General features: G+C 41.9%; 2 protein-coding genes across 3 annotated transcripts; one reads left to right on the forward strand and one right to left on the reverse strand.

Annotated features, from left to right (window-relative positions):
* Positions 1-298: 298 nt before the first annotated feature.
* map1lc3c (microtubule-associated protein 1 light chain 3 gamma) lies at positions 299-3,913 on the reverse strand. Its single transcript, XM_086081839.1, has 4 exons — positions 3,287-3,913; positions 3,147-3,202; positions 2,292-2,398; positions 299-592 (listed from the first exon to the last, which is right to left on the reverse strand). The coding sequence occupies exons 1-4, from the start codon at positions 3,348-3,350 to the stop codon at positions 424-426; spliced, it is 396 nt and encodes a 131-aa protein (XP_085937965.1). The 5' UTR covers positions 3,351-3,913; the 3' UTR covers positions 299-423.
* Positions 3,688-20,799, forward strand: LOC147169095 (striatin-like). Of its 2 annotated transcripts, none has more exons than XM_086081835.1 (18): positions 3,688-4,059; positions 5,348-5,451; positions 6,489-6,562; positions 6,745-6,823; positions 9,443-9,607; positions 11,046-11,175; positions 11,253-11,394; positions 12,249-12,347; positions 12,411-12,545; positions 12,879-13,015; positions 13,375-13,550; positions 14,304-14,351; positions 14,434-14,555; positions 14,817-14,984; positions 15,819-15,959; positions 16,329-16,430; positions 17,213-17,299; positions 18,528-20,799. In XM_086081835.1, the coding sequence occupies exons 1-18, from the start codon at positions 3,862-3,864 to the stop codon at positions 18,695-18,697; spliced, it is 2,277 nt and encodes a 758-aa protein (XP_085937961.1). In that variant the 5' UTR covers positions 3,688-3,861; the 3' UTR covers positions 18,698-20,799. The 2 variants fall into 2 exon arrangements, with proteins under 2 accessions (XP_085937961.1, XP_085937962.1); XM_086081836.1 differs by having other exon boundaries at positions 3,689-4,059; positions 11,049-11,175.
* The last annotated feature ends 76 nt before the right edge of the window (positions 20,800-20,875 follow it).

The raw sequence follows: 20,875 nt of genomic DNA on the forward strand, positions 1-20,875 counted from the left end.
ATGCCATTTTTCTTGAAAGGGGAAATCAACCCAACATTTTTGACTATGTTTCATGTGCCCCGGCTAGTGTAAACGACAAATATTGAAAAATAATTTTTTTTGGGGGGGGGGGGGGACTCGCTTGGGGCGACCATTTTGTCACATGTTGACTGAAAAAAAAAAAAAAAAAAGTCAGTTGCTCAGGTAACAGCTCACCTGTTTTCAAAGTTTGGTCATGTTACAATTGCAGAATTGTGATTGTGAACTGACTTTTTTTTTGGTGTGCATGAGAAAAATGCTAAAAGACTGAAACCTGCCATTGGAGTTATATCACATTTTAATCATTCATTGTTGACAACATAAAAAGGTGGTAATGTGTACATAAGATTTATTTATTAAAATCCACAAAACATTATATACATGGCGGGGGTTTTGTTTTGTGTGCTAAAGTTGTTGTCCAAACATCTCCTGCGAGGCGTAAGTCATGTAGAGGAAGCCGTCGTCGTCCTGGTGGTCCCCGTAGACTTGAGCCATGCTCAGCGTCATGCTGGCCAGGCCGCTGTTGTTCACCAGCAGGTAGAAGGCCTGCGAGGGCAGCAGCGCCATGCGGTTCCTGGCGGGAGGGGGGCGGGGGGGGGCAGCACAAGCAGATAACATGCTTTTCAGCGTGCTTGGTCACACTTTCAGGTTTTACAGCCAATTTTTTTTATTAGTAGTTTAAAATTGAATTGTTTGCAGAATTTTTTGGGGGAAATGCAATTGTCTATGGATTTTTAAACTTTTGTAAAGATTAGTTTTTTCAAGCAGAACAAAAAATGTGCACATTAAAAGCCTTTAATATCAAAATGAAAACACTTCGTTTGAGGAATTTCATAAGTCTAAAATTTTGGAAAAAGTCATTTTAGATTTTTGAAATTTTCTTCGACTAAGATCACGACAAATTGCTAAAGCTCGGTGGATCCAAACTCCCACGTGGAAACGAGTGCACGACGACCCACGCCACATTTAGAAGTAGGGCCGACACCATCCAATATTTTCAGAATTGATTCATCAAATTCATTTGAATTTTGCATTGAAGTGTATTTTCCCACATTGTTTAATTTGTACTTGGTATTCGTATAGTGATAAATAAATAAATAAATAAAAGGTGATTGATGTTGCAACTCTGCTACCGATTTGGTCATCGTTTACCAAAGTCAAAACAGATGTTTGCAAATGTCTTCTTTTGATTAAACGCAGAAGACAAGTCTGCTTTCATCAAGGACGACAGAAATTGGTGAACAATTACTGTTGATATGCCGACAGAGGATTTGGGCAATTTTAATTTAAAAGTGCTCCAAAAAACTACAGTTAAAAATAATTTTCAATTAATTTGATAATAGATGACTCGATTAATTTTGACAGCTCTTTTGGAAAGGCAATGAATTGAGCCGCTTTGATCGACCAAGGGCAAAGTCTGCTGTGATGACACCCACAGCTGCGCAGCCCTCCCTCCGGCAGATCCACCAGCCCGGTCTCACCTGCCAAGTTATCCGCACGGGGTCCGAGACGCAGCAGGCCGCGCACAGCCGCCAAAACGGAGCCTCGTGTGAAAAGGTCACGCGAGGTCAAAATTGACAACTCCTCAACGAGGCAGCGACGAGACGCGAGGCAGCACGAGGGCCGCATTCCACTCGTGGCTGGACGTCAATGGGCCAATGTCTCGGGTCACACGGCAACGTGGGATGATGACCCTGCACCACGTGGAGGCATGCGACTAACGACGGTGGCGTCTGGACACCAAAGTCAAATATTTCCAAATGTAAAGCGAGCACGGGCGTCAGTTTTGACAGTTTGAATTTCTTTCTTTTCTTTAAATTTAGTTTAGGGCGGTTTTGATCGCGATATTACCGTGCACATTTCTCATATAGTATGCGGCCAAATCGATTTTTAAACTTCAATTTTTGATGGAAATATTCCACAAAACCTCGAGGTTAGCTTTTAAACCAAGAGTGCCATCTAGAGGAGTCAAAAAATATCACAAGTGTGTCACGAAGCTTCGTCTGTCTGGTTAGTCGTTTAGCTAGCTAGCACATTTAAACCAAGATGTCATCTAGAGGAGTCAAACTATCACAAGTGCTTCATATGAAGCTTCATTTGTCTACCATTACTGTTAGTATTTTCAAAATAAAAAAAATCGCAATAATCAACTTAAATAATTGTATCACGATTAATCAGTATCTAATCGATTCGTGACCTATTAATCGTGATACGGATTGAATCGCCAGGTACTAGGCAATTCACATTTTTTTATTGTATCGTAATAAGGTTACCTGATGATGGTGACAAACTGGTTCATGGTGAGCTCGTGAGGAACAAGAAACTTGGTTTTGTCCAAAGGAGGAAGAAATTTTTCCCGCTCATAGCGCTCGATAATCACCTGAAGACAGAAAGTCATGTGTCAAAAGTTATTCAGTAAAACTAGTCACACTTTTACAAAGTACATTTATGGCAAAAATGCAGTTCAAGCACTCAAACGTACTCTTGGGTAAAAAGAAAAGAAAAAAAAAGTCAACTAATTGAAACCCAATATTTCAAAATAAAAATCTTGAATAAGTGGGGATAAGCCACCAAGATTTGTTTTCAAACATTTCAGCCATTGATTAGCATTCTGGTGAGTTTGAATTATGGCTTTTTTTCAGTTTGTTTTGTCAGTGAGGATCTAAAATATGGAGAACCAAAACTGCCACAATTAAAAATGAATGAAAGACTAAAAGTGAAAATCAAAACATAACTAATTCAAACAATAAAATAAAAAATAAAAAAATAAAAATGTTTTTGGGATTGATAGATATTTCCATTTTTTTTGTATTAATGTTTTTAATTATATTTTTATTTGCACTTTTTCATTTATTTTTGTATTTTTGGTCCTCTCCAATAAGCGTTTGAAAGGGAAAGAAGTCAAAAACAGACTTTGCAATACATGTGCTTCCACCACACAAGATTTTTATGATAACAACATTTGCTGTGCAAACGTCACGTGAGCCTGCACAGCAAACAGGTGAGCCGCGACCCAAAGCAGAAAAACATACACTCAAAGTAAAATAACCAGTAACAAAATACTAAGCGAAGCAACACAATACAAAAACAAACAAACAAACAAACAAGCTGGATACTTGATTACTCACCGGGATCTTGTTGGGGAATTTGGAGCGGATTCCCGCCACTTCTTGCTTCCTGGTGGCTGCACACGATGCAAAACAAGTTGAAACAAAACACACACAAAAAACACGTTCGCCTCCTCGTCAGCGTCGTTTGTTCGACTTACCGAAGCTTTTCCTCTGCTTGAAGGGTTTGCTGTGCAGCTGCTGGCTTCTTTCCAGCGGAGGCATGACGACGAGCGGTGCGCGTGTACGAAAGCGCGCGCCCAGCCGCCAGTTTAAATACACGCGCGCGCGCACGCCTCTCGCCTGCGGCGGGTCAGCTGATTAGCACGTGGCGGCTGCCTCGCACGCACGCACGCACACACGCATACGTTTGACGGTGGTCGCCGAAGGGGCGGGGCTTAGACTGGTATACTTTTTGTATGACATATTATACACCTATAATTAAAAACGTGTTTAAATACATAAATATATTCCATGCTTGATGCTAGCATCTCTGGTTTGACAAAGGTTATAAACACAGCCCAAAAAAAAAAAACCATCAGCGTGAAAGTCCTGACCGGAAGTGTTGTTGTGGCGTCGTTTTCGTTCGCCAGCTTGATGACGTCTTCCGCGGTTCAGAACCACTGCCGAGCGTCGCTGTCAGCGGACGGCGGTTGGACGGAACCGAGGCTCCAACCCCGTCGCGGCCGCCGCCAGCCTTAAGCCGAGCCGCGAGACGAGCTCTCTCCGGCCGGCCATGGACGAGCAGGCGGGCCCGGCGGTGCTCCTCGGCTTGGCCGGCGGGGGCGGCGCCGCCAAAGCCCCGCCGGCCGGCGACGGAGAGGCGGCTCGGGCTCATTACAGCATCCCGGGCATCCTTCACTTCCTCCAGCACGAGTGGGCCCGCTACGAGGTGGACCGGGCCCAGTGGGACGTGGAGCGCTCCGAACTGCAGGTACTGTTGACGTGACAGTGATGCGGACCGGACTTGATAGAAAAATCGGCGGAGCGGAATTGCGCGAGCTCACGACCGGCGAATGTTCCGATTAAATCACCGCCAGAACGTTCTGTGGACGCGGAAGGAACCAGCAATGAGTTCGGCCGTCGCTAAAGTCGACATTGAACTCAATATTTGTACTTTAGTCAGCGTTCAACCTCCTGCTGATGCTGCGTCGCCCAGCGTGACGGCGACGCAGCATCGGTTGTGAAACCTAACACGGATATGGAATTCAATGCTTATTATTCCAATGAAAAGGACTTTCTGCGTCGCTCAGGGCAACGCCGAAGGAAGAACAACACCCTCGCCGACCCGATAATGTCGTCCGCGTTTCTTTCTGACACCGATGTGTGCGTTTCGTTCAAATATGTTCGGAAATATGCAACAATTCAAGGCGAGTTCGGTGATAAAAGTTGCTTGAGGGCAGCAGTAACACAAGTTGCTCAATAACACACGAGAGGTGCAACAATTAATCAACAAATGTCAAGTTAATTGACAACCATTTTTTGGTGAACCAAAGTTGTTGAACTTAAAATGGTCCAAATCATCAGTCAATATTCTCCAATTTCTTTCATTCGGAGGGAAAACAGTCTGATGATATTTATCATGTGAACAATCGAATTTATTGGTTGCGATTAAGTGCAATATCGTGTAAGCGCAACCGCAAAAGCTTTTATGAAGGTCTGTTGTTCATCGCTCAATTTGAGGGTAAAACCCAACATGGCCGACAAAGACGCAGCGATATCGCCAACTTGTGTTTGCTGTATTCATTCGATTAATTGGATTTGTTGTACAGCTTTTCTCGTCCTGTGTGTTTCTTCTTCTTCTTTGATTTTGAAGTTGTTGAGAAGCTACAGAACGCGTCGCTGCTCCCAGAATAAACTTTCTGCTGGAAAGGAGGTCATCATCGGCGATCCGTTATCATCGTCATCCTCGTCACACAAAGCAAAGAAACGCAAAAAAGTCATCAGTCGCAAGGCAATGAAATGCAGATTTGACGCAAGCGCACCAACAGGGAATTGTTCCTGACGCAACTCATGAAAAGACCATGTTTGTCTAAATGAAACTCCTCAACTCACTTCCACATGGTTTCTTGGCCCCTAAGATGCCACGAGATGGCAGCAAAGCGCTATTTTTTGTACAACCGAAACTCCATTTGTCCCATTTTTGTGCTTTGCGGCGTTGGTTTTGGATTTTTGAGCATGTCAGCGAAGGTTGTGACGGCCGTTTGTGTTGTTGCGGTCAGGCTCAGATCGCCTTCCTGCAGGGGGAGCGGCGAGGTCACCACAACCTGAAGAAAGACCTGCTGAGACGCATCGGGATGCTCGAGTACGCCCTCAAACAGGAGAGGTCAGCGCACGCACGCACGCACGCACGCACGCACGCACACATGGAGGGTCCTTGGCGGAGGTCCACAAAATGATAAAACCAGTGTATGAGCTCTTGTTGAGCGCAGGTGTCAAACTGCCGGCTCCGGGGCCAGATCCGGCCCACGCGTCATTTCCAAAACAAATAATCAACATTCACGTGATGTAAAAAAAAAAGAAAAAAAGAACATTGCAAATTGTCTTAAAGATAAAAAAAAAAACATATTGCAAAAAAATTCTTACCAAGTAAATATCATATCTTATTTTTCCTGGCCTCTGACTTCACAACGAGTTTATTCATTATTTTTGATGCGTTTATGTCATATTTGGGTTCAAATGGAACTAAAAAAAAAAAAAAAAAAGTTTGACACACTCGTTCTTGTGAGACGCCAAACAAGAAATTAAATTTTAATCTACAACTTTAAAATCAGCAAATTTGGGCCTGACTGATTTTTATTTTTTATTTTTTTAATAGGACGAAACCAATTCTGGTATTTGGTAGAATGAAATTCCGATAACTGATTAATTGGCTGATTGAGTTTTAACAGTCTGTAATGGATTAAATAACGTCATTTTGGGTCCCTTGCAGCAATAAAGATCTTAATAAGTAATAATAATTACCGTCAAAAAAAAAAAGAAGAAGCAATTTAAGAATTCAATTAAATTCATATAATTTTGTATATTTAATCAAATGTAATTTAATGTGACCTATGACCTTTAAAAAAAATGTTTTTTTACTATTTGTTCCCGACAAATAAAGATCAAATCAAAGTCATTACTTTTTATTTTGTTTTCAAATCCTTCTTTATTTTTATTTTTACAACTTTTAAAATATTTAATATTTAATATTTTGACCTTTTATCCATTTAAAAAATAATGCTCAATCATTATTATTAGCATTTTTACTGCACTGCTCTTTATTTATTTATTTTATTTAACCTTAATGCTTTCATAAGGAATGGCTTGTCGAACACTGTATTATTGAATTTATTATTTGTTTGTGTGTGTGTGTGTGTGTAGATCCAAACATCACAAACTGAAGTACGGCACGGAGTTAATCCAAGGAGACGTCAAAGCGCCCAGTTACGATTCAGGTGACCGACACGCGCACACGCACACGCACACTCGCATGTACACACAGAAACGCGCGTCAACGTGTACTCCCGCTCAAGCATGTGATGTGTGGACACATCTGGACCAACAAGGAGGAAGATGAGGTCATCATCATCGTCACAAACACTAACATTCTGTGTGTGTGTGTGTGTGCGTGTGTCAGACGAGGCCAACGACGTGGACACGCCTTTGAACAGCAGCCATCAGTTGAGTTGGACGCAAGGACGGCAGCTCCTCACACAGTCAGTACGCGTGCACGCACACACACACATATGCCTAATTGGGCTCATTTACATAATCCCACACCGTGTTAAGATATTTTAAGATAACTGTGATATTGTTACTGTGATAAGCTAACCATGCTAACCTGTTGTTGTTTTTGGAGAGCAGCATCCATTTTGCGCAAGAATTTTAAGAGAATTATGATAATAGGATGATTGTGTTGTTGGAATGTTTTTTAAGCTAACATGCTAATTTGTTGGCAGCATTACTGGAGTGCGACATTGGTCTTGTGTGCAGGAATTCTAGTCGAGTGTATTGTAATGCTAAGCTAACCTGTTGGTGGTTTTATTACACAGTGCGACGTTCAAGCTAACCATAGCAATGGGTTGATTGTCTTCACGGATCGCTAAGCTAACCGTACTAAGGCATTGATTGTGTGTGCCCGCTGCATGCACGGATCCGCGAACAAGTGTAATTGTGAGGGCCAGCGATGAAGTGGTGCCTGTGCCAGGGAAAATACACACATACACACCTGGAAATGCTTTGAAATTTTCACCAAAATGTTTCATATTGTAGGCCCACTTTTAGATGCGTTCACACAAATGCTCCGTGTGTGTGTGTGTGTGTGTGCTTGTGTGCGCGAGCGTGAGTGAAAGGATTCTTGTTGTGGTTGGCACCAAGAAATGGATGACACCGGCTGGTACTGGGGGCGCCGGGGAGGAGGGCGGTGGACGGTCTTTGGGGGGTGTCTTCACATGTGAACAAATGACAGTGAAGTTAGTCGATGACTTACGAGCCACTTCTCGCCACTGAGGTCAGTCTGAGCTTTTTATAACACTCAAAAAACAAAGTAAGAATAACAATTGACGACAATGTAGCAGGCAGAATTGTTATTGCTTTGATGCAATTACTCATCTTTTGTCTATCTTCAATCTTGTTGAATCCACTCATACATGCTAACAGCGTAGCCGGACGTGTCTGCTACAGCCACATTTGTGGAAACTAACATTGGAAGCTAATGCTAGAAAATACTTCAAAATACAGAACACAACAATCGTGCAGCCCTAATCGGAGGCTAACTCTGGAGCTAATGTGCAGAGCAAATGATGGTCTTCTTCTGATGGTCATGCTAGACGCTAACCTGGCAAGGTAGCATTGGAAGCTAATGTTGAAGCCATTTTCAGAAGCTAATGTTGGTCTTTGCAGCCGAGTTCAGAAGCCATTGTCGCAAACTCATTTTAGAGCTAATGTCGGAAGCTAACTTCTGAAATTGATTACGCTTATCTTGAAACTAACATTGAAAGCTAATGTTGAAAACTGACGTCGGAAGTTGAAGCTGTTCGGCTGTCGCGTTAATTAGCAGCTAACTTCACAAGCGGGGATTGGAAGCTAATGTTAAGTTATTAACATTGTTTTTCAGTTTCAATTTATATTTTAGCCGTTTTGGATTTAGTTAACTCAGTATGGCTCAATGAATAGAATTGCATTCTTATCTGTCTCACACTCCTGAGAAAATAAGGGAGTGTGTGTCTGGTGCCTGTCTCTTCCGAAAGAGACAGGCTGATGTATGATTGTTTTTCTCTAATCTGATTTATAGCTATGGGAACTTGCAGAAGGGAGGAGAGAGGAATTCTCTTGTTTTTACTGAGTTGTAAACAAATGTATTGTGGGCTGATGGGAGGAGGAGACTTTTCGTATTCTCCCACTTTTGTATAAGTATTGATGCCCCACGTTGGACGAGACAGACAACCTGATAGAACACGGCTTCAGTGTCATCAGCCTTTTGTCATCAGAAGCTTCTGTTTTAATGATACCTTTGCAAAGGGACTTCTTCACCAGAATCTCACCATTCAGTTAATTGAACACGCAAAGAGTAGAATACAAATATTGTCTACTCTAACACTAATAAGGGAAGCTAGCATCAGAATCGAATGCCAAAGCTAATGTCGCAGCTGATGCTGGACAAATTCTAAGTAACACCTGGAAGATGTCTTCAGAAGCGAACACGTTCAAGTTGATGTTGGAAACCAACTTTGGAAGCTAATGTTGGCCATAATCTTGCAAGATAGTCCTCTGTGATGTATTTAGAAAATAAGTGAAAAGTGCCATCAAATGCCTTTTAGGAAAGTTGTCAGATTCAACTATTTGATTGGGGTCCATTATTAGTTCATGTGAGGCGTTCGCTTCCATCTTCAACTTTGTGATCATCCTTGGCTGTCTTCAAAATCAGGCCCGACCAATAAAACATTTTTTTTTAGGCCAATGTTGAGTCTGATATTTGGCAGAATAAAAATGATGATAAATGATTAATAGGCTGATTATTTTAAAATATGTCAAATAAGTTTTTCTTGTGTTAATTAGTGCTTAAAACAGACAAATATGAGTTTGACTGAATACGTTTTATCACATCTGTTGAACTTTATAACAGATGGAAATTTGTCTTATTGGCTTGAATCATGAGAGAGAAAATGCCGGTATTGCATCATCAGCAAAACGCCGTCTGATTATGATCATTTTTTTCAATACAAGCTGGCCCAAAAAATCAACGACTGATTCATTGGTCAGACCCTACTGATGATGACGATGATGATGCTGATGCTGAAGATGAAAGCAAATATGGCATCCCGCGTGTGTATCAGGTACCTACAGGAAGTGGGCTACGCGGACGCCATCTTGGACGTGAAGTCTCCACGCGTGCGCGTCTTGTTGGGCCTCGACGCCGACGGCGAGGAGACGCCAGAGACGCGCGACATCGCGTTGGACCGAGAACACGTGGTCGACAGCACCCGAGGGGGCGTGGCCAGGTAGGATGGGCGGCGGGAAACGGAGAACAGCAACATTATAGAAGATCGGCCTTATATGGCGGCACCCACGAGGCAAGCAGTGAAAATGGTATCGTGTGAATGCTGGAAGGATTCACACATATTGTACTCCTTTCCTATTTTTTAATCTCCTACTTGCACATTTTCCATCGGATTCAAACTCTTCCAACTTCAACATATTCCAGAAATTCATCCAGTGCATTCTTGTCATGCCGAAACTTTCACACAATTCCCAATTTTCTTTTTTAAATCCACCTTCTTTCAAGTCAAAATGTTTGTGTCATTCCATTCACCTTTGGAACGATTTTCAGCATTCCAAATGTTTGTTTTCCCCCCAACCAATAAAATGGACATCATTCTTTCAACACAATTCCAACAACAAACTTCAGCTCATTTTTATACCCCAGATTTTCCGAATAAAAGCAGAACGTTTGAAATGTTGACATATTCAACCTCAGTTTCTCAAACAATTCAGACCTTGTGTGTTTTTTCTCCGAAATTATTTCAAATTTTAAAAGGGCAAATTTGGACCATTTTTGCCTTATCCACCTCTCGTTTCCGCATCTCTTGACCAAATCCAACCTTCCCAACTCGGAAAGGATCACCTCGTTCCATATCATCATTCCACATGCTTGCGTTTTGGATGATTTCATTCCACATTGCAGCATTCACACACAATTTCGGAATGAAAGTACTTGTTTTTTATTTATTTATTTAATTTTTTTTTTTTTTTTTTTTAAGAGCTCAGTATTGTTCATTCGGAAATGTCATCATCATTGCTCTTTATTTTTTTTAAATATTTTTTTTTTGTTGTTGTTTTTTCACCAGCCCTCCTGTCCTATTGTACGCCCACACAATGTTGACACATTTTGGTCATTTTCACTCTCCGTTTGTTATGATTTTGTAACGAACCAACCAAACCAAAGCTACAATGAAATGCGCATTAGCGATGTCGGCGAGCGCCGAGTATACCAAGTTTTCGCAATTTTTGGTCGTTTTGTTAAATGGAATTTTATACATGAAAAGTACTCGAGGTATCGGTACTCGGCAATGGTGAGTATTAAGAGCGAACATTCGTACTGGTATCGGTCTGAAAAAAGTGGTATTGAACATCCCCAATGCATATTAGTAAACTTAGACAAAATGATCAGCAAAATAGTGATGGACTATAATTCAAATTAAATTTGTCTGATCAATCAATAGTGTCTTTGATCGACTTTATTTTGTTTATGTATGTATTTTATTCCCACATGCTGGGCCAGCCCGTCACCCACGAATGGCGGCGGTTGAATGTCGAGTCAATGATCAATGTTGTTTAAATTGATATATTGCTCATTCATCGGATTGAAAATTCAAATCGTTTGCCTGTTTTGACATCTTGGGTTGTGTTCCCGCTCACACGTGACTACTTTTCTCCCAGCAGAGCTGACTCCTCCCACTCCGCCGCCATCTTTGAGGCCTTCAAGTTGATCGAGAACGCCGCCGCCGACTTCAGCGACGAGGACGACGAGGACAGCGGCGACGACGGGCCGGACGCGAGCGTTCTCGATGTAAAAGCACGACATACGCACACACGCGCGCGCGCGCCTGTCGCTATCGTTGCTCTTATTGTGAAAATGTGAAAAAGATGGTGAGGAGGAAGCAGTCGCCAACGCCGTCATCGACGACCTCCGAGCTCAGCGACGACCCGGACGCCGAGGAGGCCCTCAAGGGTTTCGACTTCCTGTCGGGCCAAGACGCACATGGCGGAGAGGACGCCAGCCAATGGGGTGACGGCACGATGCACAGCTGTTACTAATCTTTTTGTCTCTTGTAACAAATGCTCTGACCTCTTGCTGACATTTTTGACCAAGTCTGAATATTTTTAAATGTTCCTGATATTTGCTCCACTTTCTGTCCCTAATATTATGACTGGTAATATTTGATACATTCTGACCATTTTGTAATATTTTGACCAGTTCCTAATAATATGACTTGTTAATGATCTGACTCGTTCTTAATAATGTGCCTGGTTCTTAATATTTTTACTCGTTAATAATATTCTGATGGTTCCTGATATTTTGAATGGGTTCCTAATATTCTGGGATAGTGAGTATTGTGAAGATTAGTACTCAGGAATGCTAAGCTAGCATTGCTAAAACAGTGTTGTAATGTGTGTACTACATATCACAGTGCAGCAGTCAGTGATGCATCCATCTTGCTAAGCTAACTACGCTAACATGCCGATTGTATGACTGGCGTGCGGGCGGTGTCCAACTTGCATGCAGGAATGCTAAACTAGCCATGCTATCTTGTTGATTATATCATGGAAAACAAATCATTATGCTAACATGCTGATTCAATTATTAAACAGGCGTCAATCTTGTGCACAAAGATGCTAAGCTAGCTATGCTAATGTATTTCTTGTAGCATTGGAGCGCAACATCCATCTTCTCCACAGCGATACCAAGCTAACTATGCTAATGTGTTGTATTGTTGATTATATTATTAATAAGACCGGTGCATCTTGTGTGCGGGGATGCTAAGCTAGCTATGCTAACAAGTTGATTGTATTTTTGATTATGAAAGAGGCATTCATCTGCATGCAGGATGCTAAGCTAACCATGCTAACGTGTTGTTGCAGACAAGGAGACTGAGGTGGCGTGGGACGTGGATGCGGGCGTGATCGCGCAGCTGAAGGAGGAGTACCGGAGAGAGCGCCGCGGCAAAAAAGGCGTCAAGCGTAAGTTCTTCTTCTTCTTCTGTTGAAAGCGGCGCTTGTGAATGCGCCCTCGTTTGCCTCCAGGCCCAAACCGCTCCAAGCTGCAGGACATGCTCGCTAACTTGCGCGACGGCGAGGAGCTCCCGGCCATGCAGACGTCGGCGACGCCCGCAACCCGGCCCACCTTTGCCGGCAGACTCAACGAACAGGAAGTGGAGGGTAGGCGGTTGGCCAATCAGCTGTTCGCTTTGAGTTTGTAATCAAAATCACTCGACCGCATATGGAGAGACGTTTATAGTCCGCGGTATCAAAATCCTTTGGAGTGATTTGGGAGCAGAGAGCGATCAACGATTTCTACTCTTTGATCATTTTGAGGGAGTCGGCACCTATTTTCATGGAAAGGGTTTATTGGTATTGGCGGTACGTCTCTGGTAACTCAAGAATTTGGGGGGCGTGTCAAATATGTGCGGATTTTCTCTATAAATTCTCTACATGCGTGGAAAAAAAAGCGGTTTGGATAACGGAATGTGAAAAAACCGTTTCTTCCCGTAGAGGGCGCCGCCTTCCTGCCGTCTCCCGGGAAGTCCTTCCTCCTGGGCCGCGTGGACGAGGCGGTGGCCAGTGAGCTGGCCCTCGGAGAACTGGCCGGGCTGACGGTTGCCAACGAGGCCGACGGCCTCACCTATCAGGTAACGGCGTGGCGTGCTCGCGTTGCGTCTTGGGCCACGCAAGCGAGTGAGGCCGCGAAGTTTCATCTTTTATAACTTGGAGATGGACCGTTCCGTTTTTGGATTTATAGGATTTTCTCCATTTTGCTCATTGTGTCTTCAGATTTCCTTTTTTTTTTTTTCTTTATTCGGGAGCTATCACTCACGAATGTTTTTATTATTGATTTGACTAATTTATTATTATTATTATTATTATTATACATGGGAAAAAGATTTTCATTTAAAATTGCATATTCGATCGCAATCGCAATATCGAGGGCAGGAAATGTCTTGTTGTTCAACGTTGTTGAGCCCGAATGAAGATGGCGCTTGTTGTGCAGATGAGCAACAGCCAGGACGCGCTCAGGAAGACGTGGAACGCCAAGTTCACGCTGCGCAGCCATTTTGACGCCCTGCGCGGCCTGGCCTTCCACCCGGTGGAGCCGGTCCTGGTCACCGCCTCCGACGACGGCACGCTCAAACTGTGGAACCTGGACAAGGCCACGCCTGCCAAAAAGTGAGACGCCTCCAGAGCAGCGTCAGCGTCACTCGCGTCATTGCGCTTCGGCAACCGCCTTTTTATTAGCCGGCCGGCGTCTGGCGCCGAGCCTCGAACGCTACGGCTCGGCCGATTTATCGGACAAGCGACTTGATGGGCCGATATGGCACCTTTTCAAATTGGTAAGATTGTTTTTGTTTTTCTCATTTTTTTTGCAGATTTCAGAAATCATTACAACATCAGACAAAAATGATGACATTGAAGCGATTATTAAACATAACTGGCGGCGGTGGAGGTGATCAGCCAATTTAAAGTTCTTCGCACAATGTGAGGGTTTAAAATCTGGTCGTTTTGGTCAAAGTTTCTCTCTGACCTTCAGGACCGATAACTGAAACCTCAGTTTTGTCCTGTGGGAAATTCTCTGCCATCCATGACTTAATATCTCAAATACAATTTAAAAAAGGCTATCAAGAAGACACGGCAATGCGCAGCTGTGTATCGTCCGCGTAACCGCGCAAGCTGACGCCATGTTTCCTGATGACGTCCCCAAGGAAGATGAAAAAGTAGTGGGCCTAAAATGGAACCTTGGGGAACCCCACATTGAATTCCATGGGTTGCGGACGTCGGCTCCCGCTCTACCTGTCGTTTGTCGTTTGTAGTCGAGCTTGAAGCAGACGTTTTGACGTTTGCCGCCTGTCGGCAACTAATGACCCGTCGAATGAAAATGACTTGCGACTCGATCCCATCTCAGAACCTGCTGTGTGTGTTTAGGTGCGCGTCCGTGGACGTGGAGCCCATCTACACTTTCCGAGCTCACAGGCGAGTCCATCAATCAATCGACCCATCGGCCGCGGTGACCGTTTTAATGACGGTTTTGCCCGCCTGTGTTGTTGCGCGGCAGTGGCGCCGTTCTGTGCGTGACCATGAGCGGCAGCGGCGAGCAGTGCTTCAGCGGCGGCGTGGACGGAACCATCCAGTGCTGGAACGTGCCCGGCCACAACAGTGACCCCTACGACCCCTACGGTATGCTCCGCTATGGGTGGCGGGCAAATTGTGCGGCGGTAGGCGGGGCAGCGACCTTCTTTGGCAACCCGAGTGGCCGAGACTCGCGCGGCCGCCGCGTGAGGCGTCAAAATGGAAATGGCAGCTTGGTCTCAAATTGTGTTTGTGCATTGTACGCCACAATGTTTGAAAGGGGGCGTGTCCAAGTAGCAAGGCTGTTAACAATGCACGTCTCTCACAGCCAGAAGACTTTTTTTGTTTTGTTTTGTTTGCTGTGCTTAGAGCGGTCGGTCCAGCGGGCGGTGCTCCACGGACACACGGACGCCGTCTGGGGCGTGGCCTATAGCTCCGCCCACCAGCGCCTCCTCTCCTGCTCGGCCGACGGGACCGTACGTCTGTGGAACGCAGGCGACGTCTCGCCGTCGCTCGCCGTCTTCAACCGGAGAGGAGGTAAACGTCTCCACTCGTTTGCATTCGGATGGCTTCGTTTCAGGCTGATTTGCATTCTTTAGCTCACCACTAGATGGCACGAAATTCTACACTGTCCCTTTAAAAAAAAAAACATCACGATTAAAATTGCTTCTTTTTTTTTAAATGTCTGAACACTTACAACAATAAAGATGTGAATTACTGGCAGAACATTAGATTTTTTTTGTCTTGTAATATCTATTTATTTTGTTATATGAAATTTTATTTATTTAGGTTACGTAAAATTTTATATTTTGGGATTTTTTAATGTTATTTATATATATATATTTTTTGATTTATTTTATATTTATTTATTGTTTGTCCTTTAACATTTGACTTTTCAGCAGAGAGAAAATTTTGCATTTTGGGGGGATTTTTTTGTTTTTTTTGTTTGAATACCCAATGTTGTAATATGTTTATTAATATGCTGCAGAAAAACACTACAATGATGTTTTTTGCTTATTTTCAAGGGGAAGTCAAGCAGAAAATGTTCTTTACAATATGTTTTATGCAGCCATTCGACAGCAATTTGATTTACGTTTTGTTGTGCAATATGAACACATCAGCAACGTCAAGCCGTTTCCGTCCATCTCTGCTCGCCCGCTTGTTGAATTTGGTCATGTGACGTTGGCAAGCTGAGCAGTGATTGGTCGTTTCCAGTCGACGGCAAGTAGCAAAATGGCCACCCACTGAGATGAATCCAAACGCCGCTTCATCTCGGTCATTTCATTTGTCACGTTGTTACATGTTTGCATGCAACTTGATCACGTGACACGCTGACAAGTCCCGTTGGGCGTCACCTGTGACCCCTTTCAGAACTCGGCGTCCCCACCTCCGTCGACGTGTCGAGCAGCGAGCCGGCTCACGCGGTGGCGTCCTTCGCCGGAGGCCATCTTGGCGTCTTCGACATGGAGACTCAGCAGCTGCTCCTCAAGATGGAGTCGGCGGGAGCGTCCGGTAGGCCGACACGTATGGAGGACCCAAATTAAAAAGAAAGAAATACGGGGTCAATAAATAAAAGGGAAAATGAAAACGGATATAAAAAAATATAATTTAAAAATTTAATGCAACAAAATGATATAAATTGGAAATAAATATTTATTTGTATTTTTTTAATCTTGTTTTTGGTATTTAGGGTTATAAATCTATCTGTCTATTTATATATATGTTTTTATTTGCATTTACATGTATTTTTTGTATTAAATTTTTGAATTGTATTTTTATGTCCGTTTTAAAAATGTTCACTTGTATTTCTTTCTTTCCAATGTTGTCAGTTTGCCGGCGTTTGTCGCCGATTGTTGATTTGAGTTTGTTTTGCTTGCTCAGACGCTCCTCGTCAAATCAACAAAGTGCTGAGTCACCCCACGCTGCCCATCAGCATCACGGCGCAGGAGGACCGACACATCCGATTCTTTGACAACAACACGGGTACGACGCGCCTTTAACACTCCGAGTGCACACGACACAAACAAGTGAAGACTTTTGGCCATAAATATTTTTAATATTTACAATCTGGTTTGGGAGCCCGTTATGTCCGGCTTTCGTGACAAAATGCATTTTGATCAAACGAAGGCCTTAAATGGCATTAAGAAGCATCAAATATGATTCCGAGAGGCCTTAAAAATGGAAATGATTGTTCATACTTGATTTGACATTAGAGCATTACATTTTTTTAATCCGATTAATCACTTAATTAAAAATGCTTTTTTATTTTAAAAAAATCCACAGTGGCAGAAATCTGCCTGAAGTTTCACACTCCTTTTATGTGACTTTATGAATTACTGACTTTAAAATGAACTCAATGATACGACCGCATTTGTATTTGCTAACCATGAGAGTATGAAAATGCTGACAAATTGTATTTATTTTACATGATATAACTTGCTATTAATTTATGATTGAACGCCAATCGAGCAGGAACTCATGCAATTAATTGTGATCTACTGACAGCCCTAATATATATAAAAAAATATGTTTGTGTGTGTATGCAGTACAACGTGGACATTAAATGAGTTTTAAATTGCATGAAAAAAAACGACGACCTTAAATTAGATTTGATGACACCTGCAGAAAGCCTGCCTGGGGATAAAACCTCTGGAGACAAAAACATCCGGATTGGCTCGTTATGCCTGTCGGGTCTCGGCGAGCGGAACCGTCGACTTGTTGTTGTTGTTGTTGTTGTTGTTGTTGACGTTGTGGTCTGGCGTCAGGTAAGCTGGCGCACTCCATGGTGGCGCACTTGGACGCTGTGACCAGCCTGGCTGCGGATCCCAACGGAATTTACCTCATGTCGGGAAGTAAGTGGCCTCTCGCTACGTCGCTACGTCGCTACGTGACAAAAAACATTCGTATGCTTGACGTGTGACAAAAAAATCTTCACATGCGTTAAAGTTGCAGTGCGTCGCTTTCAAGTAGATCAAGAAATAATTCTCACTCAAGCCAATGCTGTTTTTTTGCCATGTAAAAAAACTCTCTCCAAAAGTCAGCGCTCAAAAGCCGCTTTTTCTATTTTCATCCACGTTTCCCGCCCGCCCGTCAAAAATGGATCAAAAATTCAAGTGTTTCATCGATTGTCATTGTGTTTCAAATAAAAAAATGTTAAAGGCCAATATTCTAAAATAAATATTATAAATGTTGAAAAATTGTACACACATTTATAAAAATAAACAATTCATAAAAATGCAAAAAAAGGAAATATTGTACATATATATATTTTTTTACACACATTTATAAACATGTAAAAAAAATATGTACTACAAAAACATGAAATTGTACTACATGTATACATGAATGAAAATGAGTAAAAGATTTGTACAATTCACATTGATAACATGTTTTGGAAATTGTACAAAAATGTAAATGACACAAATTTGCCACACATATTTTTTTTTTATTACAAATGACAAGTATGACTTTTTGAAACAGTTTATAAACATGTGCAACAACAACTTAAATAAATAAAAATTGGGGGAAAAGTGATTATTTTCAAATAACGTATAAGAAAAAATAAAAATAAAAGAATAGGTATGGAAATTTCCATGAACAAATATTTACTTTCGGGAAAAAATACAAACTAAAGAAAAATGTGACTTTTTTTTATCGTTTTGTTCATTTACATACGACAACATTGGCAAAAACCAAACTATGAAATCAAATCAAAATTATATCAAAAACTAAGAAAAGCACAAATATTGGAAAATATTGGTATTTTATTGTTTAAGGGTTTTTCCCAATTTGATTATTTATTATTCAGTGCTTTTTATCATTTATCATGCACTGTGAGAAGTGCTTCAATTTTGGTAATTTATTACAATGGCAACTAAGACATTCATTCATTCAACACAACCATTTTTTTTTTTTACACCAATCCCAAAAAATGTACAACAAAAATTAGCAGTGTAGGAAATTGTTAAAAAAAAATTTTTTTTCACATTTTTGGCGATTGATGTCTTATTTCTTGAATCAAAAAAAAGGTGTGAATCAGGATGAAGACGTGAAGTTGTGTTTGTTGTTGTTGCCGCGGAGGTGACGACTGCTCGGTGCGCGTGTGGAACTTGGCCAGCAAGACGTGCGTGCAGGAGTTCACGGCGCACCGCAAGAAGTTTGACGAGTCCATCCAGGACGTCAGCTTCCACCCCGCCAAGTGCTACATCGCCAGCGCGGGGGCCGACGCCCTGGCCAAGGTCTTCGTATGACGCTCGCTCCAGCAAAAACAAAAAACGACTGGCTTGCATGATCGCCACGCAGACGTTTTGGCGAGTGCAAAGTCGAGCCGCCTGCTCGCCACTCGCCGATTCTTCTTTTTTTTTTTTCTCGATGTCACTATTGCTTCGGCAGCGCGGTGCCGAGTAACGCTGTTTTGAAGTGAGTTGAGGAGCTTCAAGTAGTGCTTTGGCGTCAATTTTTTGCACTTTTTTGTAGATTCATGAACGAGCGGCGCATATTGCTGCCACATCAGAATGAAAATAAAAAGTCACATACACACTCACAATACTTCAGTTTCACATTAGAACAGGAAGTTTCGGTTAATTGATTGATCAACACCTAATCGATTATCAAATTCATCGCTACTGATTTTGGTCATGGATTAATGGTTTAGAGACCTTGTTGAATTTAAAATGGTCCAATTTGCAGTTTCAGCTTCTCGGGTAAATATTCTTAAAATTTCTTTCATCTTCTGTGAATTTCCAAAATAAGAATGAAAAAATGAAATCTCATCAGCAAAATAATCAACAGATTTTTTTTTATTTTAGTTGCATATTAAAATGCTAAATATATTACAAACTCGTCCAAAATTGATCTAAAATGTGAAATTCATCCGCCATTTTGTTTTCTTTTGCGATGTGGCAGCAATCCGCTTTGTGATGAGCCAAAACATGTTCTACTTTCCACGCAAGCTGTTGTGTTGCTAATGCTAATTAGCTGTTGAAGCAAGCTGTGTCATTGTAAGATGGAAGAAAATCTGTTTTAAATGCGGAAAACCAACAAAGAATGAAGTGACATTCTGGCGGGATTATTTCAAATGTATTTTCTTCTTTTTCTCGTTTGAGGCGTACGGACAGTTGAAGACATCAAATTCAACCTCCATTTTGTTAACCTGTTGTGGAGCTTTTTTGCAACGGAAGCGTCAACATGCCAAAGTGGAGTAAACATTTTCGAGCGTGCTGCAAAGTCGCTCGAACGTTTTGATGACGTCTTTGTATGTTGTGATGAAATCGTTCGATCGTACTGAAAAATCGCTCGAACGTTTTTGGCAAAGTGGTTGAAATATTGAAGTCATTCAAACATGCTGCAAATTTGAAGATGTTGTTGAACTGCTTTTGAAAGAATGAGCTTGAATGTCATTGGAACGTATCGATGACGTGTTTACAAATTGTCCAATTGTTCCAATGCCTTGAAATGCTCAAGATGTCGTCCATTTTCCAGAAGGTTGGAAGGACTCGGCCCACTCCAAACGGTTTTGGTCCGCATTGTCAATTGCACGCTTGCGTATTTTGCGAAAAAGAAGTTTGGTGGTTTGCCATCACGAATGGCTTCGTTCCGACGAGCCATTTTCATCAAACAGCAGCGTTTATTTGTACATGATGAATATTGTCCATAAATGTGTACAGTGAAATCTGATAGCTTAGCGATAATGTACATACTCTTGTTTTTACAATAAAGGAATATTGTGTTATGCTACACTTTTTAATAGAAGAAATGTTATCAGAAGCGCTTGATCTTATTTTGTTTATCAGCATCAACAACAAGACACGATTTAATTAGCCGTGCAGATCGTGTATTTATTATTAGGATTCACGTTATGCAATGACATTTGAACATATTTTAGATTATTTATATTTAGTGCTATAGTGTATGATCGTGTAAAAACAACAACAACATTCATCCATCTGTTATCTGAACCGCTTCGAGTGAAAAAGTGTTTGGTTTTCATGTGTCATCGCATAAATTGGAGTCTCTTGCTATTTTTACAACACAATGTGTTTGTTTGTTTCTCGAGGGGGTGGATGAATATAATTGTCTTTTAAAATCAAAAGGTGTTTTTTTTCCCCCCACAATAAAAGGCATAATGTCATCAGAATCGAGTTGTATTTGTACTTGTTAAATGGTGACCTTTCTTCCCTGGCTCAACTTTGATGTCAACGTCATAAAACAAAGTTATTCTCATTCACAAAATACGTATTTTCTTGTGAACGGGAGGATTTGTTTTTTCCTCTGCAAATACGATTTTTACTGAAAACATTGCTGCCACAATCTCAAGTTAAAATGTGATCAATAAAGTGCTGGTTTTATGTGACACGTTTCGCTTTATGATGTGGTAAGTTAGATGTTTTGATAAGTTATGTTCTAACAGGAAAATGTTTCACGTTTGA

The sequence above is a fragment of the Leptonotus elevatus genome, chromosome 8, assembly GCF_054856555.1.
Source record: "Leptonotus elevatus isolate MCC_2025b chromosome 8, RoL_Lele_1.0, whole genome shotgun sequence".
NCBI classification, from domain to species: Eukaryota; Metazoa; Chordata; class Actinopteri; order Syngnathiformes; family Syngnathidae; genus Leptonotus; species Leptonotus elevatus.

What these genes read in the sequence shown, in the direction of transcription:
- map1lc3c (XM_086081839.1), bottom strand. Translation starts at nt 3,350, where the DNA reads ATGCCTCCGCTGGAAAGAAGCCAGCAGCTGCACAGCAAACCCTTCAAG. An exon ending in CAAGCAGAGGAAAAGCTTCG is followed by an intron (nt 3,203 to 3,286) that starts GTAAGTCGAACA and finishes CATCGTGTGCAG; the next exon opens with CCACCAGGAAGCAAGAAGTG. An exon ending in AATTCCCCAACAAGATCCCG is followed by an intron (nt 2,399 to 3,146) that starts GTGAGTAATCAA and finishes TTCTGTCTTCAG; the next exon opens with GTGATTATCGAGCGCTATGA.
- LOC147169095 (XM_086081835.1), top strand. Translation starts at nt 3,862, where the DNA reads ATGGACGAGCAGGCGGGCCCGGCGGTGCTCCTCGGCTTGGCCGGCGGG. An exon ending in AGCGCCCAGTTACGATTCAG is followed by an intron (nt 6,563 to 6,744) that starts GTGACCGACACG and finishes TGCGTGTGTCAG; the next exon opens with ACGAGGCCAACGACGTGGAC. An exon ending in CCGACGGCCTCACCTATCAG is followed by an intron (nt 13,016 to 13,374) that starts GTAACGGCGTGG and finishes CTTGTTGTGCAG; the next exon opens with ATGAGCAACAGCCAGGACGC.